At 48.7% G+C, this 17,199-nt stretch overlaps 1 protein-coding gene across 2 annotated transcripts in view; it reads left to right on the top strand.

Annotated features, from left to right (window-relative positions):
- The window catches only part of NUP214 (nucleoporin 214), a 67,340-nt gene that overhangs the window by 17,716 nt on the left and 32,425 nt on the right, over nt 1-17,199 (top strand). Inside the window, exons 15-24 of one of the 2 annotated variants that reach the window (XM_084899790.1) lie at nt 3,066-3,149; nt 3,321-3,470; nt 4,563-4,721; nt 6,954-7,057; nt 8,147-8,329; nt 9,039-9,124; nt 9,216-9,299; nt 11,233-11,493; nt 12,487-12,648; nt 15,731-15,824. In XM_084899790.1, coding sequence (XP_084755916.1) covers nt 3,066-3,149; nt 3,321-3,470; nt 4,563-4,721; nt 6,954-7,057; nt 8,147-8,329; nt 9,039-9,124; nt 9,216-9,299; nt 11,233-11,493; nt 12,487-12,648; nt 15,731-15,824 — 1,367 coding nt within the window. Of the gene's footprint in view, nt 1-3,065; nt 3,150-3,320; nt 3,471-4,562; nt 4,722-6,953; nt 7,058-8,143; nt 8,330-9,038; nt 9,125-9,215; nt 9,300-11,232; nt 11,494-12,486; nt 12,649-15,730; nt 15,825-17,199 lie in introns of both variants that reach the window. The other variant, XM_084899789.1, reaches the window with a different exon arrangement.

The following is a 17,199-nucleotide window of genomic DNA, read 5'->3' as shown; positions in this document are numbered from 1 at the left end:
ACATGACAAATGTATCTCAGCTCCAGAGTCTCATCATTTCCTCTGCTGATTCCTGAGCTTATGCAGGACCTGATGCTCTCAGTTTATTGTAGTCTCTTGTCTGAAAATACTGTGGCATCTGATTTTTCTCTTCTCCAAGTAATCAGATCTATCAGTGCCCTTTTCCTCACCATCTCGGTTGATTTTTACTTATTTAACTTTTATTGACATATGCTACATATAGGGGAAAAGGTACTCATGCGAGAGACACACACGTTTGAGTGAATTGTCACCAGCTGGATACACCTGGGTAACCAACACTCAGACTGAGAAACGGAGCATGGCCAGGCTCCCAGAATGCCCTCATCTGTGCCTTTCTACTTGCCACCTTGCCAAAGGGGCTCAGCTGTCATAATTTCTGACAGTGCAGCTTAGCTGAGCCTGTCTTCTGTACCTTCTGTAAATGGGGTCACCAGCATGTGTTCTTGTATCTGGCTGTTTTGCTCAACATTATGTTGGTGAGGTTTATCCATATCATATGGGGTGGCTGGCCCACATGTGTTCATTCCGTCTCAGTGGGCATTCCAGTCTGAGACAGCTCCCAGGTCTGAGTTTCTGTGAATAGTGTTGAAGAGACCTTGCTAGGTGATGTTTTGGATGAACAAACGTGTGCATTTCTGTTGAATAAATATCCACGTGTGGAAATTGGTCCTACACGATGCCTTTATTTCTCGTAATTCCCAGGCATGTATGCGAGTTCATCTGTTCACCTCCTCCCCAATCTTGGTATTTTTCATCGTTTATTGTTGGTGTGTTTTGTGGTTTTAACTTGTATTTCCCTGGTGACCAGTAACATTGAGTTTCTCCATATGATTATTGGCCATGTGAATATGGGTGACTGTTCAAGTTTTTTTACTCATTTTTCTATTGAGTTTTCTGTCTTTTTCTTAGTGATTTGTAAAAGTTAGTTCCGTATGTATATGTATGTGTATGTGTGTGGATATACATATATATATACACACACGCACACGCACACATGTTATATAACTACTTTCGTAGTCTGTGAATTGCCTTTTCATTCTTTTTTTTTTTTTTTTAAATATATTTTATTGATATTTTACAGAGAGGAAGGGAGAGAGACAGAGAGTCAGAAATATCGATGAGAGAGAAACATCAATCAGCCGCCTCCTGCATACCCCCCACCGGGGTTGTGCTCACAACCAAGGTACATGCCCCTGACCAGAATTGAACCCAGGACCCTCGAGCCGACGCTCTATCCACTGAGCCAAACCGGTTTCGGCCCTTTTCATTCTTTTTATGGTTTCTTTTGTTGACTGCAAGTTCTTAATTTTAAAATAGTTTCATATATCAATTTTTATTTTGTGATTAGTGCTTTCTGTGTTCTATTTTAGAAATAATTTCCTATTCCAAGGTAAAAAAGATATTTTCCTTTTCTTTTTTTTCCCCCAATTACTATTATTTTGTGTTAGTTTCAGGTATATAGCATAGTGGTTAGACAGCCATATACTTTACAAAGTGTTCCCCTCCTATGTTTATCTAAAAGCTTTATTATCTCTTCATATTTAGGTCTACAGTCTGTCATCTCAGTTTATTTTTATGGTTTACCTTACGGATGATTCATGTCAGTTTCCCATTACATTATTTTAGTCCCCTCAGCACAGGAGTCATGTCTTTCCTTCTGTCTCCCTCCCAGCCGCCCCACCTCCCTCAGCACAGCACGGCACACAGCAAATAGCCCTCAGGTCTGGCTTTTGGCACAAGGCAGGACACATGGGGTTTGTTAAGTAAATATTTGCTGTTTTAATGAGTACTTATATGTTTTATTAGAAATGCTGTTAATTGCTATAAGTATTAAATAATTGAGACGTCATCTCAAATTATAGCATTTCTGATACAGGATTCTTGATTTCTCTCTCCCAGAACGTATTCCTCTCCTAGTATCCCATCTCAGTAAATTGGAAACCAGGTGTCTGCTCCAGCCCCAGCCCCAGAGGCCCTCTCCCCAGTCTGTTCTAGCAAGTCTTTCTCAGCTGTACACTGACTGTAGGTCATAATCCACAGCTCCCATCTCCCTGCTAACATCTCCAGTCAGGCCGTTATCATCTCACCTGGTCCGCCTCCTGCTGACCTCCCTGTTCATGCTCCTCCCTCTCACTGTTAGCAGCAGGAGGGATCTTTTATAATCCTGAATTAAAGAGCAGCTATACTCTCCTCACACTTCCCCAGTAGCTTTCCACCACACTTAGAATAAAACCCAGCCTTTGTGGGGTAGCCCTGCATGACCTGCCCCTGCCCTTTCCAGCCCCCGCTCTGACCTCCCTGTGTCCGCACTGACTTCCTCTCTTCCCCGAGTCATGCATGTCTCCCCTGCCTCAGGTTCTGTGCACGCGCTCTTTTCACTGTCTGAAGGTGCTCCCCCCAACCGGGACCGGTTTGGCTCAGTGGATAGAGCGTCGGCCTGCGGACTGAAAGGTCCCGGGTTCGATTCCGGTCAAGGGCATGTACCTTGGTTGCGGGCACATCCCCAGTGGGGGGGGTGCAAGAGGCAGCTGGTCGATGTTTCTCTCTCATCGACGTTTCTAACTCTCTGTCCCTCTCAATTCCTCTCTGTGTAAAATCAATAAAATATATTAAAAAAAAAAAAAAAGGTGCTCCCCCAGACCTTCCCGTGACTTCCTCCTCCACTCCGGTCACAGGCACGCTCTCTGGGCCATCTCAACTCACGTAGTCCCCCTTTTGTTCTCTCTATGTGTCCCTGTTTCCTATTCCATAGCACTGCCACCAGCTGAAATTTGCCTGATTTGTTTATTTCTTATTACTCATTTTATCCCAGTAGAAGAGACGTTCCCTGAGTGTAGGGACCTCATTTATCTGGTTAACCTCCTCTCCACTGTCTAAGCGTGCCTTCCCAAGCAGATACCCGTAAATACGGGCTCAAAGGGATGATGACAGAACGATGGCTGTTACAAGAATGGCGCCAGCTGGGATAGGCGTGGAACCCACTGCTTCAAGAAGCCGTGCTCGGAGTATTGGGTACATTTTAAATATTTTGCCTTCCATTCCAGGCGAAATCACTTCCGACTCCTGCAGAAAAGCAGGGACATCAGTGGAAAGAGTCAGACCCTGTCATCATTGGGATTGGCGAGGAGGTAAGCTGCTCCCGCATGGTTTCCCCAAAGCAGTGCAGACGCCCACTTGGCTGTTCCCTTCTGGCTTTGAGCCTTGGAGTGTCCCAGAGTCTGTGCTGCCAGTGAGCCCAGGAGCAGTGACATCACTGCCGTGCCATCCGCCCTAAGAAGTCTCCTGTGTGGCTTCTGCAGATCGCGCACTTCCAGAAGGAGCTGGAGGAGCTGAAAGCCCGAACCGCGAAAGCCTGCTTTCAGGTGGGCACCCCCGAGGAGATGAAGACGCTGCGGACAGAGTCAGACGACCTGCACGGCTTCCTCCTGGAGATCAAGGAGACCACGGAGGTTCGTGCTCGATGCTTCCGAGGCCGAGTGCCCGTTAACGTGCTCCTGCACTGCGTGGGCGGGCGTGCTTTCTCCAAGGACCGCCAGTTCCTTACTGTATGAGTGGTTCACGGAGGAATGCCCAAGTTCAAGTCCTACCTTCAGCACTTAATCAACTAGATGACTTTGGGCAAGTTAATCAGCTGCTCTGTTTTAGTTTTCTCGTGGGAAGTGGGATGCTAATAGTTTCTACCCTATTGACACGAACATGGCACTCCATCAAAGTTGCCTGTTGCTAGTTTAGGTAGCATTTGAACAGTGACTTTGGAGTGTATGAAAGGGGAGGTTCTCCAGGTGTTCGCAGTGACTGGCTTCAGTAAGACTACAGCTACTGTTAATACTTATTCTCTGACTTTTCAATCGTTAGAAATGGTTTCTTTCTTTAAAAAAAAAAAATAGATTTTTATTGATTTCAGAGAAGAAGGAGAGTGAAATATTAATGATAAGAATTATTGATTGGCTGCCCCCTACTGGGGATCAAACTGTGACCTCCTGGTTCACAGGTCCATGTTCAACCACTGAGCCACGCCAGCCGAGTAGAAATGGTTTCTTAAAGAGAAGAAAAATAATTTTTTAAATGAACATTGATTGGTAGACTAAAAAAGAGAATAAAGGAGAAAAAATAGCCCTAGCCAGTTTGGATCAGTGGTTGGAGTACAGCCCATGGCCTGAAGGGTCTTGGATTGATTCTGGTCAAGGGCACATACTTCCGTTACAGGCTCGATCCCTCACCCTGGTCAGGGCACATGCGGGAGGCAACTAATCAATATGTTTCTTTCATATCGATGTTTCTCTCTCCCGTTCACTCTCTCTAAAAATCAATGGAGAAATAACCTCAGGTGAGGATTAACAACACAAAATTATAAGGGAAAGGAAGAATTTTGGAATTTTGCTCTAAGCAGTGAAATTCTTTTTTTTGCATGACTGTTACCTGCATTCACATGTTCACCATGTTAACTATTTGAGAAGCACCACCTTCCTTGATCCAGAACAGAAAGGTTAATTTCTTAGAAATGGCACTTTTTGTATCAGCACATTCTTATTCCTTTACAGTCTCTTCACGGAGACATAAGTACCCTGAAGACCACTCTGCTGGAGGGCTTTGCGGGTGTGGAGGAAGCCAGAGAGCAGAGCGAGAGGAACCGTGACTCGGGGTACCTGCACCTGCTCTACCGCAGACCCCTGGACCCCAGGAGCGAGGCGCAGCTCCAGGTAGGAGCCGGCAGAGCCGGCAGCCGGGCCTCCGCCCTCCTCCTCCTCCAGGCATGGTTCGGGCGGCTCTGATGCAGTGGCTCCCATCCTGTGAACAATGTACCTGTTCCCGTAGCTTCCTTCGCTGACAAAGACAATGGGACTCTTCCACGTGGTGCTTTTTTAATTAAACAAAACAAAATTAATTCTTAATTAAACCTCAGCTTGGTAGAAAGTATGCTGTTGAAAAGATACATTTAGAAATAAGTCATGAATAATAACTATTAAAGTAGCAGCTGCTCATTGAGCACCAGGTACTCCACGGGTGTTTTTACACATTCTTCCTCGTCTTTAAAGCCAGCTGCTCTAAGACTCGAGCTCCCGACCCCGGTGTACAGGTGAGGAAGGTGAGCCTCAGAGGCCAAGGAGCCTGCCAGGGCAGGGTGGTGGAAGGAGTGGAACCAGAATCAAGACCTCCTCTTGCCAGCTGCTTTCCTGTGTGCCAGAAGTTAGCAGCGCTACTTTTCTCATTGTCAATTCATTATTCTTATTCTCTATCTTCGTGAAATCTGGTTTTTGTTTTCAACTTTTAGTTTATTCCCAACTGTTGTACCATAAACTTGGTGGGGGTCATCTCCACTTCCTCGCATTTGCCTAGAATCCCTGCAGAAGGGGGGCCCAGAGGGCAGTGCTGGTCATGCTCTGTGAGTGTGAGGAACCCCCTCCTGCCCAGAAACCGCCGCCCACGTGCCTCACCTGATAGGCTCTCTGAGGGAGGGGAAGGAAAGACTCAGTCCCTCCGCCCAGACAGCTGGGAGCCCCGGCTGTGCCCACAGCCCTGTGGGTCCCTCGCTGCTTCTCCACTGGGGACGCTAGCCCTCCTAGCGAGGGAGTGCCAGCCACGGCCTGCCCTCTTCGTCCAGTTACACTTGCTTCCTGCTGCCTTCTCACCTCCTGCTCTGTGTCCAAACCAAGAAAAGCATACGGCTCCTGGGCAGCATTTGCCCATTCAGAAAGAAGTCCGCTTCTCTTTTCACAGAGCTAAATAGGTCCGAGTAGCTAGCGTGGATGAGTTCATGCCCTTACAAAAGAAATGTCCCGGAAGTACCCCAGTCTCACCACTAACAGGCGCTGGACCCTTGAGCCTGGACTGTCTGGCTCAGAGCCTGTGCTCTTGACCATGGCACTACGGCGTGCAGCCCCACAGCTGGCTCAGAGGCAGGGGGAAGATGAACACGAATGCAGTGTGGAATGTGTTCCTGTGGGATTACAGACAGGAGCAGCTGAGCCACAGAGCAGTGTCTGTGACGGGCCTCAAAAGAAGCGTGGGTGTTCTGGGAGATGCAGCCAGTGCTAGGGAGCCAGTCACCAGGTCTCCTTGCCCTGAGTGTTCAGAGAGAGGGCCTTGTGTGGCCCGGTGTTGGCTGAAATTTATATTTGATGCTGAGGTTACTGCTACTTCCTGTACCAGCTGGACTCTCTTTAAATGGCATTTCCTCTTTTTCAGTTGGGACATGCATCCTTACCCAAAGTAACTTTCAGCTGCGTTTACACCCAGTAGGACCTTTGTGTAGGTGCAGAGAGCTTTCCCTGAGCATGCGCATTGTCTTCATTTGCTTACACATTCAATGGACTGCTTCGTCTTATTGTTCACTTTTTGAAAGTCAAGTTATATAGCATGAAGGTTAACACTGGATCAAAATGTAAAGAAAATTATTGCAGGCCTAAAATCAGTTAATAGATAGGGATTTTAATACACTTTCTAGTGTTGGTGCTATTTTTTTGTTTTGGAGAAGAAATGAAATTTTTCCAATTGGTGAGATGACTTCTGTGTTCTGAATAAATTGGTTCAGAATTATTTTCAACACTTTTGTAGGGTAATTTTGGGTCTAATGCAGTTAATTTCATGGGAGGGAGAGCAAAAACGAAATGGATACCCTGTCGGAGTACCAGAGTGCAGCGGAAAATTCCTAGGCCAGGCTGAGATCCTTCAGAGGAGCTGAAAAACGAGATCTGCGCAGGAACTTCTGTTCCCTGGAGGCCTGGGCCCACACCACCTCCCGGTCACACCTCAGAAAGGCTCAGGTTCTGGATTTCATTTGGGTTATAATGTTCGGATGATTATGCTAAAACCTAGTATGTTTTCTTTGTTCATAATGGTTTCAACATAAAAATAATTGAAAATTATTTTGGTTGTTTTAATACACCTTTTTCCAAGCTCCTGGAAAATGGAGTCGTCTTCTTTTCTCGTAGGAAATTCGGCGCCTTCATCAATATGTGAAGTTTGCTGTCCAAGATGTGAATGATGTCCTGGACTTGGAGTGGGATCAGCATCTGGAACAAAAGAGAAAACAAAAGTGAGTGCGGTCCCATCCCCCCCTGGTGGCGGGAGATAGTGCTGCTGCCTCTTCCAGAGATTCAGGAACGTGGACAAACCCTGAAATGTTCATTCTCATCCACCCCGGCATTCTGCTTCCAGATATTTGTTCTGCAGACACAACAGCAGTGCTCACAACAGTGTGCATCAGAGAATCTATATCGCGGCTCAGCTAACTCGTGATGCAGACAAATTGGATTAACCCTGCTTACCCATGGCTTAGAGGAGGGGCTAAAGTCTGGTCTCCCTCTCCTAATACAGACGTAGCCATGGGCTAGCATGTTCTCCAAATATCACATTAAAGATACGTTACAGGGAGTGTACAAGATGGTGATTATATAACTACTAGAGGCCTGGTGCATGGATTTGTGCACCGATGGGGTCCCTTGCCCTGGCCTGTGCCCTCTCCCTCTCCCTCCCTCTTTGAAATAAAAAAATTATTTTAAAATAAAAAATATATTTTTTTTAATTTTGAACTAACCTGTCACCCGAAGGAAAGGGAGCTGGCCCTTCCTTGTTGCAGTTCCTGGGGTGGGTGCTCTCTCCCCCACTGATTCTCGGCAGCATGTGAAGAGATGACTGACTCCCATCGGCTTTCTTGGCCTTTTCTTTTTATTGAATGTGACTTACACACAGGAAATAGCACATGTCCTAAGTATGTTGCTGAATGACCCTGTCCCCTGTTGTTGACACGTCTCCCACCCTGTTCTACCCAAGGCCTCTGGGATTGTGCCAGTTTGCTGCAGGAAGGGAGAGGGAGAGAGAGAATCATCAATGATGAGAGAGAATCACTGATTGGCTGCCTCCTGCATGCCCCTCACTGGGGATTGAGTCTGCAACTTGGGCAGGTGCCTTCACCAGGCATCAAACCGTGCTGTGACCTTCCTCACTATGTTGTGTCCTCGTTAGGCTTTCGTCCCTTTTGTATCTTCTATATTTCCTGATGCCTTTTGTCCGCTAGTGACTCTGTTTTAGTCTTTTCACTGTTACAGTTGTAGTCTTCTCTTCTGTGCGAGGTTTCTTCACTTGGACCGCTCACGTTGAATTCTTCTCTCATTGCCGTCAGCAGGCGCCTGCTTGTGCCCGAGCGAGAGACGCTGTTTAACACCCTGGCCAACAACCGGGAGATCATCAACCAGCAGAGGAAGCGGTTGAACGGCCTGGTGGACAGCCTGCAGCAGCTGCGGCTTTACAACCACGCGTCCCAGTGGCGCCTGCCCTCGGGGCCGCCCTCCCAGAGCAGCTCTCACAGGTGAGCGGAGAGGGGCGCTCAGCTGCGGGCACTCACAGATGGGGCTGAGGGAACGGATACCTATTGGGGAGTGCGGTGGTTCGGATGTGGGTCTGAAAGTGACTGCTGTCTGTCACCTGTGGGACCTGGTCAGGTTCCTCACCCTCTGATCCTATGTTCCTTTATTAAAAAATGGGGATAACAATATATGCCTCTCAGGGTTGTTGGGGAGTTAAATTAATTCTAGGAAGCATTCAGTAGTTGCGTGTGATGAAACGGATGCTCACTAGATAATAGTAGATGCTGGTAACAGTATTGTTTTATTGAAAACTAACTGACAGGATTAGTTGACTTACTGGTTTCAAAGTTTAGCTTTGGCATTTTGCTTAAGTGGGGAACTTTCAGACCTAGCAGTTAGGCAGTCTACCCCTGACGTTTCCCGGGTCGTTCTGTGTTTCCCCTTGCAGCCAGATGTGTAGTGTTCATTGCCCCTTCTGCTGGAGTCCCCTCAGTGCGTGTGCCGGGGGGCAGGAGGGGGCAGTATGGGGGGTATGATGTTAAGGTTGCCATCTCTTTCCTTTGGGATTGATCACATGGATTGGTCAGATGGCCTGGTTCTGAATGGGGACGCTGTCATTTCTTATGTTTATGTTTAGGGCAGTGTACGCCCACCCTCAGATTCCTCTGGTCATAGTGGGTTACTACAATATATGACGCTATCCCTTTCCAGTTTTGACAGTGACCTGGAAAGCCTGCGCAATGCTTTGTTGAAAACCACCATAGAGTCTCACACCAAACCCTTGCCGAAAGTGCCAGGTAAGTACGTTCTTCCAGGCCTTTAACCATTGGTTTTCTGTCTTCTACTGACCGGGTCTTAAGCATTTACGGGCTCATGAATTTCTTGCAGCCAAACTGTCCCCTGTGAAGCAGGCGCAACTGAGAAACTTCCTGGCCAAGAGGAAGACCCCACCAGTGAGATCCACTGCCCCAGGTACAGGCGCGGGGCCTGGACTTTTAGCGCAAACCAAGCAGCACAATGGGGGCCGGGCGGGGGTGTCTGTCTGTGTCTGTGTCTGTGGCTGTGGCTGTGGCTGAGGCTGAGGCTGAGGCTGAGGCTGAGGCTGTGTCTGTGTGTCTGTGTCTGTGTGTCTGTGTGTCTGTGTGTCTGTGTCTGTGTCTGTGTGTTCCTTTGGTTCTGAGTAGGAGCTGGAGAAAATGGCCCTGGAATCTGTGCGTCTGAATGCTGGAGCCGAGCTGCTCGGCCGCGCCGCCCGCGCGGTGGTTGTGGCTCTTCCTCCCCGTTGTCCGCAGCCCTCGGACCCAGCGCCAGTGCTTCCCACGGGTTTGGGGCGCTGCGCTGGCTGCACGGTTCGGAGCCTCTGCTTTAGAGATTTGACTTCCCTGGTTTGGGTGGGTTTTAGGAAGATGGGATTTGAAAAAAGCCTTTTTTTTTTTTAAGATAGAGAAAGCCCCACTGATTAGGGAATTATGGCTGAAAACATTTGCTAAAAAGAAGCCATATAACCAGTGAATAAAACTGTTTTTGCTATCAAATTACCTAGAAAACCGTGTTATACACAGCTTCAGGCGTAGTCGTCCTTTGCTTTTGTACTTGTATCTGCTTTTCTCTTTTGAAATTCTGTTTTGAGTTGAAACTGGTTTTTTTATACCAACAGCAAATTATTTTATTTTATTTTTGGTAATTAAAATAGGACAGAAATCTAATCTTACTATACCGCTGTTTATTAATTTTTCTGTAATCATAAAGCTGAATTAGGTAAGGTGAAGTCTTTTTAACAATCATTTCCATTATCTGAACTACCTTCTCTTAGTAGATAATTGGAAAGATAGAACGAAGAATAAAAGTTACTCTTATCCCTCAACCCAAATACGTCATCAACTATCATTTGGTTTACTCTTAAAATTTTTTCTTTGTGTATATAAATTTGATTTTTTGAAAATGAGACTGAGACTCGTACATTTATAATTTTGTGCTTTAATATTTTTTAATTAGAAACTTAACAAACCTTTACTGTAAAACAGAAAATGACAAGTGTTGGTGAGGCTGTGGGAGATTGGCCCCTGTGCACTGTTAGTAGGAATGGAAGTAGGAACACAAACCGTATTCTGTACATTCGCGCCCATGGCAGCATAATTCACAAAAGCAAGCCAAGCATCCAATGGATTGAATAGATACGCAAAATAGGGGCACGTGCATCTTGAAAAGGAAGGAAATTCTGACATGCTGCACTCTGGATGAAACTTCAGGATATTCTGCTAAGGAAAAGCCAGTCACAAAAAGGCAAATACTGTCCGAGTCTACTTCTGTGCGCGTAAGCATAGCAGTCGGATTCCGTGACAAAATAGAACGGTGTTGCCAGAGGCTGCGGGGAAGGGCAGAATGGGGGGCTGGTTTTTAATGGGGACAGTATTTTTAGACCTGATTGATTCCAAAGAATCAATAGATTTGTCTGGAAATGTCTGAGGCCGTCAGGGCTGAAGCCTTCTGTTTCCCAGTTTGCATCGGGCCTGTTCTTAGAAATCATGGTTAGAAGAGGGACCGCAGTGGTGCGACTTCCCCGCGGTGCGGAAGCTTCTCTGTTACTTCTCTGACATGTTATTCCTCTGCCCGTGAGGTCCGCTGAGGCACCAGCTCCCCCTTCACGCCAGCATTCCTCTGCCTCTCACTTGACATTTTTGTGTTTCACAGTCAAAGTGTTCTCGTCCTACGTGGCTCGGTATTTCAAAGCCCCGTTTGAGCAGAGACCCAAAACCATCTTGATTCACATTCGACAATAGCTGCTTCCACTTAAAATGAGTAATAATTGAATCACTTTGCAGATTGGCTGTTGGTCTGTCCACAGTGAAAATCACAGCCCTCAGGCTGCTTCGTTACTAACGTGGGTTTTGTTGGGGCTTTGCAGCCAGCCTGTCTCGGTCGGCCTTCCTGTCCCAGAGGTACTACGAAGACCTGGATGAAGCCAGCTCCACGTCCTCCATCTCCCAGTCCCTGGAGAGCGAGGACCCGCGGGCGCCCTGCAGAGAGGACGCCGCCGCGGCCCCGCCGCCCCGCCACGCGCCCGTGGTGCGCACTCCCTCTGTGCAGCCCGGCCTCCTGCCCCCGGCAGCGCCTTTCGCCAAATCTCACCTGGGTCACGGTCCACCCGGCGCGCTGGGAGCTTCCGGTAAGGAAACAAGGGGACAGGAAACTCTCCCCCTCCCACTCCCCGTTAGGCTTGAACTTAGGAAGGAGCTGGAGCTGGGTTTTACACTGTCACCCCACCGGGTCCTTGGTTCTGGCCATTCCTGCTGACAGTGCAGAAATGTGGAGACAGCCAGAGGAGGTGTGAGCCCTTAGAAGCAGGTGGTGGGATATTATGAGGAAGGGAGACCGAGGCTGACACTGTCACAGCTTTGCTGTTGCGTCCGGCGTGCGCTTTAAATTTAGAAGGTCTTCGGGAGGAATGGACGAGCTGTTCGCCTCCGTACAGAGCAGCGGCCACCCCGTGCCCTGCACGGCCCAGCTCCTGCCGCGTTGTGCCCTGCACGGCCCAGCTCCTGCCGCGTTCTGCCCTCGCGCCGGCACGTCTGCTCCCGGTCAGCGTGGGCTCACTGCGATGACAGCGTCAGTGTCGGGCTGGGCACTGACGTGGCTTCTGACAGAGCCAATTGGCAGGGATGGTGTGGGAGTGGCGCGGGAGGGAGAGGAGTGCGGAAATCGGTCAGATTGACCTGTGTTGGCAGAGGTTCCATCACCGTCGGCGTCCGGGAAATGGTCATGCAGAGCAGCGATTTTTGACCTGTGTGCCTCAGGAATTTGTAAAACGTGTCATGCCTGGGCTGTGACAACACACAACACAGCAATAGTGTCTGTGTGAATGAACCAAAATCAGCTATTTTTGTCAGCTTGGCAAAAACATGCCTTTTGGTGTGCCACAGAATTTTGGTGTCAGCCATGAGATGACACAGGCTGAAAACCGCTGACGTGAAGTATCTTAGTTAGGAGAGGCTGGCAGGCAAATTGCATTGGCATCTTTGGGAGATGTGGATGCCAGCTGTCCGTTTACTGGTACTTTCCTGTGTTTTTAATCTTAGCGTGTTCCCTCAACCTAACATGGAGACCTGACCATTTTAACTTTCGTGTTCTCCTCTTCTCGGACCTCCTTTTCTCCCCTCAGCATCTCCGTCTGCCAGCAAAGTCATTCCTCAAGGGGCCGACAGCACGATGCTCGCCACCAAAACCGTGAAGCATGGTGCTCCGGGCCCCTCCCACACCATCCCGGCTCCGCAGGCGGCCGCGGCGGCGGCACTGAGACGCCAGATGGCCAGCCAGGCACCAGGTGAGAGGAGCCCACCCTGGGCAGGGGCTGGGGCGAGCTGACTGTCTCAGGCTGGGGTGGCAGGTGCCAGCCAGCACCTGGCTCCGCTGCGGTTCAGAGTGAAGCCCTCTGTGCAGCCTCTCCTGGTGGAAGGAGTTCCCAGGAAGCAGACTTCCTTGTAGAGCAGGTGCTACGTCTGCCACGTGCAGGGAAGCAGGAAATCTGGTGTTTTGGTGAAGTGCTAATCCCTGCCTTGCAACGACGTCTGCTGTAAGCCCACCATCTTTGCAGTTAGATCACCTGGGAGCACTCAGAGTGTCTCATGGTGTCTTAGGGCTCTCGCTGCCCTGGGAGGTGGGTATTAGTGTGCCCGTTTGGCTTTTGAGTGATGTGACATTCAGAGAGGGAAGGTGACCATCTGATGAGAAGCAGAGCCAGTTCCCGACCTGAGGCCTGCCCCTTGCAATACAGCTGCTGCTTGGGTGGCAGCTGTGGCTGTTAAAGGCGGAACTCCGGTGAGCCCGGCCTTTGGTCAGTGTCCGTGGCTGTCCGTGTTTCCTGCACCGGGACTTCTGGGCAGCTGGACTCAGGACTGCACTTGTTCTCCATCCGTACAAGCCAGTGGTTTTGTGCCCCCCGTCCCCAGACACACACACACCCCTTGCTCCCCAGCAGTTGACAATGTTGGTGGTAGAGTCCAGGAGTACTGCAAAAAAATATTTTTTAAAAATTTATTACTTTTTTTTTTTTTTTTTGCATATCATGAGTCACTTTTATTAAAAGCATCATTACTATAATTGACAGCAGTTTAATTTTACCTTACACGGTAGCTGTTTTCAAAAAAAAAAGGGCAAAGACGTCACAACAGAGGAAAGTAATACATTCACAGCCGTGTCAACGTCCAGGCTCATTAGAGTGAGGTCCTGCTGCTGAGCTTCCTGGCTTAAAGTAACAAGCCGTTTAATTTTAAGATTCCCTACTCTACTCTTCTTTCTTCACCTCCTTACTTTGTTCACACAGTGCAGTACCCACGAGGCAGACTGTAGTTCTGTCCGGCAAGACCCCTCCCATAGGTTAGTGTCCAAAGGGACCTTTCCATGTTACTGCTGAGCCTCGGGACAGCCAGTCACGCTAACGTGAAGGTTGTCCAGGTGCTTGGATGTGTGCGTGCGAGTGTGGGAGCCCGTCCAGTCAGAAAAGGAGAGAATGAGCAGGTATGATAGGTGTGGTCACTTTCATCTTGACCTTCACAGCTCATACATGAAACATATAACGTCACTCTTCCTTTGAGCACCTCTTCCTTCCTTTGGAGCCACCGAGTTACAAATGCTCTTTGTTATAATGCCAATGGCGCTGGAGGGAAGGGGAAAAGAGCATCATGTAAGCTTCCTTCAGAAGACACGGTCACCTCCCGCATTTCCTCTCCTGGGGAGAATAACTAACGCACTGCACACTCCTCGAGACCAGACCCCTTTGACACTCCTGTATAACATGTCCTACAGGACACCCCCACAGCAAAGGATTATCAAGCCCCAAAATTCCAGTCCTGCCAAAATTGAGAAATAAATACGTACTTTTGTTTTAGCTGAATGAAATTATTTTTTTGTTTTATCACTGCTTGGAACACATATCAATTTAGACAGGTTTTTTTATTTTTTATTTTTAAAATATATTTTATTGATTTTTTACAGAGAGGAAGAGAGAGAGGGACAGAGAGTTAGAAACATTGATGAGAGAGGGTCATCGATCAGCTGCCTCTTGCACACCCCCCACCGGGGATGTGCCCGCAACCCAGGTACATGCCCTTGACCGGAATCGAACCTGGGACCTTTCAGTCCGCAGGCAGATGCTCTATTCACTGAGCCAAACCGGTGTCAGCTAGACAGGTTTTTTTTTAAAAGACTAAAAAGACATGGTTTGATTTTCAGAAGAGAATTACTATTTTACAGTAATAAAAAATTTCTCAGAAAAGTTCAAATATTAAAACCTTTATCAAGGCATCTAAACTAGATGTGAAAGAGCATAAATAAGATAACTTCAAGGTTCCTTCGAGCCTTCCGAAAGAATGGAACCCTTTGATGTTTCCTTTAAATTTCACTTGGACCAAGCGGAATCCTGGCCTTGTGCCGAACGGGCCCCAAGTCACGCGGATAGTGATTATTTATAAACTGGAAATCTGCCGGGATGTCGCATTATCCCGCTGTCAGCAGGAGCGGGTGTGATTCTATTATCATTTGGAAGCAGAAATTTCTAAGGTGTAGGCACCTTTGAGTGCCAGCTGAGGAATGTGCAGTCGTAGGCAGGCCGTCCCCGCTGCTTCTCTGAAGGAGGGCAGAGCGAGCTGCCCCAGACCCATGTCCCTCCAGGCTGCCACTCTCAGTGTCGCCAAATATGTAGGTAGAAGAGATACGAGAGCTTTCTCCGGCCTTCTTAACAGTGTTACGATATCACTAAGTTCTGGCATATAGTTTAAGCTCTGAGAGACAGAGATGTGAAAGCTGACAAGCCTGACATGGGTAAGTAGGTGTCACATTAATCCCAGTTGCCATTCCTTAACTCAGGCCTCTCGGCCTCCCCACTTCTTATCTAGGCTCCATTTCCCACATTTTACTCCCCAAGTCTGTCTCACCAAGCCGTGAGCGAGCTCCTTTGGGAAGAAACTGAATGTTAGACATTTTTTGGTAACCCCAAACCCAGCACCTAACAGTCTGGCAGTAAAAAGCCATGTGAAAGGATGGCTGAATGAGAGCGTGGGGTTGGGAAAATCCTTAGTCTGAACTATGCTAATGCTCTAGCTCCTTCTGCCCTTTGCCAAGGTGAGCCAACAACATGGCAGGCAATCCCAGCTCTGCTCTCTGTCTGCCCAGGGAGCCTTTCCCTGAACCAGGGCAGTGATTACATCACAAGCATCTTCATCTCATAATCCGTAGGAATGGAGGCCAGGTGCTCGCCACACACAGCGCCGCAGGGCTGCCGAGTGTAGCTGTGCTTTCACTAATAGGGTTGCAGTCTGCTTGGGTTTCTGTCCCGGTGGTTTACGCAGGGCTAGGCTTTTTGATCCCTTGTTGCGATTAACATGCCTCTCTGTTCTCTGTTCCAATAGCTGTAAGTACTCTGACCGAATCAACTTTGAAGACTGTCCCTCAAGTGGTAAACGTGCAGGAATTGAAGAATAACCCTTCATCTCCGGCGCTGGGGTACGTTACGCCTTTAGCTGTGTAAGTCAGCCAGTGAGTTACTTGTAATAGTGAGGGACTGCCTGCAGGGGGCAGCATTGCAGCCAGCACAGGGAGGCCCTTTTTCCTGGAGAGCCTCAGCTTCTAAAAGGGGTGGACATCTAATCTTGGATACACGATTGGGTTTTCAGGAGATTGTCGTGTTCTCCTGGCCAGTGACAGGTACTTCCTGAGCCTCTAGAGCCCGTGCCACTGTCCATCTGTGTGCTACGCAGGCGGGCTGTGAAGTCGGGTGGGACTTGATTTTTTTACATGGGTATTTTTATATTCTCGGGGTTCCAGGGTTGATGCTTCCGTTCTCATGGAGACTGGATTCTGCAAACTCAGTGGTGGTCTTGAGATTAACAGTCTCCTCCCTCGTCCCCTCTCTCAGGCATTGCTGTTCTTTCAAGTTTCTCTTGCCTTCTGTATCAAAAGAACAAACACGAAACAGTCTTAAAAGGCAGCAGCTCTGCTTGGAGACTCAGCTTTTCTCCTCTGCTGTGTCTGAGGGCTGGGGCATCTCTCGCGTCTGGATCTCTGTTTAGAATCCACGGCGCTAACTCCCGCTCCAGTTCAGCAGCTCCGTTCAGAGTCTGCCTTCTGCCATTGCCCTGCGTGTATGGTAGCTGTGGACGCGGGGGTCCCGCCCAGCCTCCCCGGGGGCACAGGAGAGAGGCCAGGGACTTCCCTCAGGTTGTGTGTAGGGATCGTGGTGACCAGTGTCATCCAGGGAGTTAGTGTCAGGTGCCCATGGTTAGTCCACGGCAGGAAGAGCAGCCACAGACCCTGTGTCTCTCCCACATGGTGCCCGCTCCCCCCACTGGGTCAGCTCCCCGGTCTGCCTCCCTCGTCCACTGCCTTCTCTTTTCCACATTGGTCTGCTTACCGACAGTCTGTCCCAGGAATTGCTTCATTATCTCGGGCTACTAGAGCCAAAACAAGCCGACCCACATTGTATCTGGTAGTGACCTTGACGCTTTGGTATGCTGTTTGGGCCAAGATGGCATTTGTGGTTGTTGATAATTCTCAAGGGGAAAAACTGCGCATTGGGTTTGGGAACTGTAGCCAGATTCCTCGGAGAAGGAGGCAAGGAAAAGCCGCTGAACGGCCAGGCAGCTTCACGGGAAAGCCAGGAAGTGGCGGTTTCTGAGACATTGTGGCCGCTGACCAGGAGGAGAGCCAGCTCCTGGTGATTCCTCCTCCCTTTTCTCAGGCTGCTCCTGGAATGGGCCAGCTGGGCTGCTCTGAGAGCAGGGCTTTGCTGGAGGAGCAGTTCTGAGTGTGCCTTTCTCTGATTTAAGAAAAACAGACACGGAAGTCCAGAGGGAATCTTGGAGAAACGTTTTCTTCCTTT

This window comes from Pipistrellus hanaki (assembly GCF_964339955.1).
Source record: "Pipistrellus hanaki genome assembly, chromosome: 11".
Lineage (NCBI taxonomy): Eukaryota > Metazoa > Chordata > Mammalia > Chiroptera > Vespertilionidae > Pipistrellus > Pipistrellus hanaki.
The sequence above is the reverse complement of the archived record's forward strand: the minus strand, read 5'-3'. Positions and strand labels throughout refer to the sequence as shown.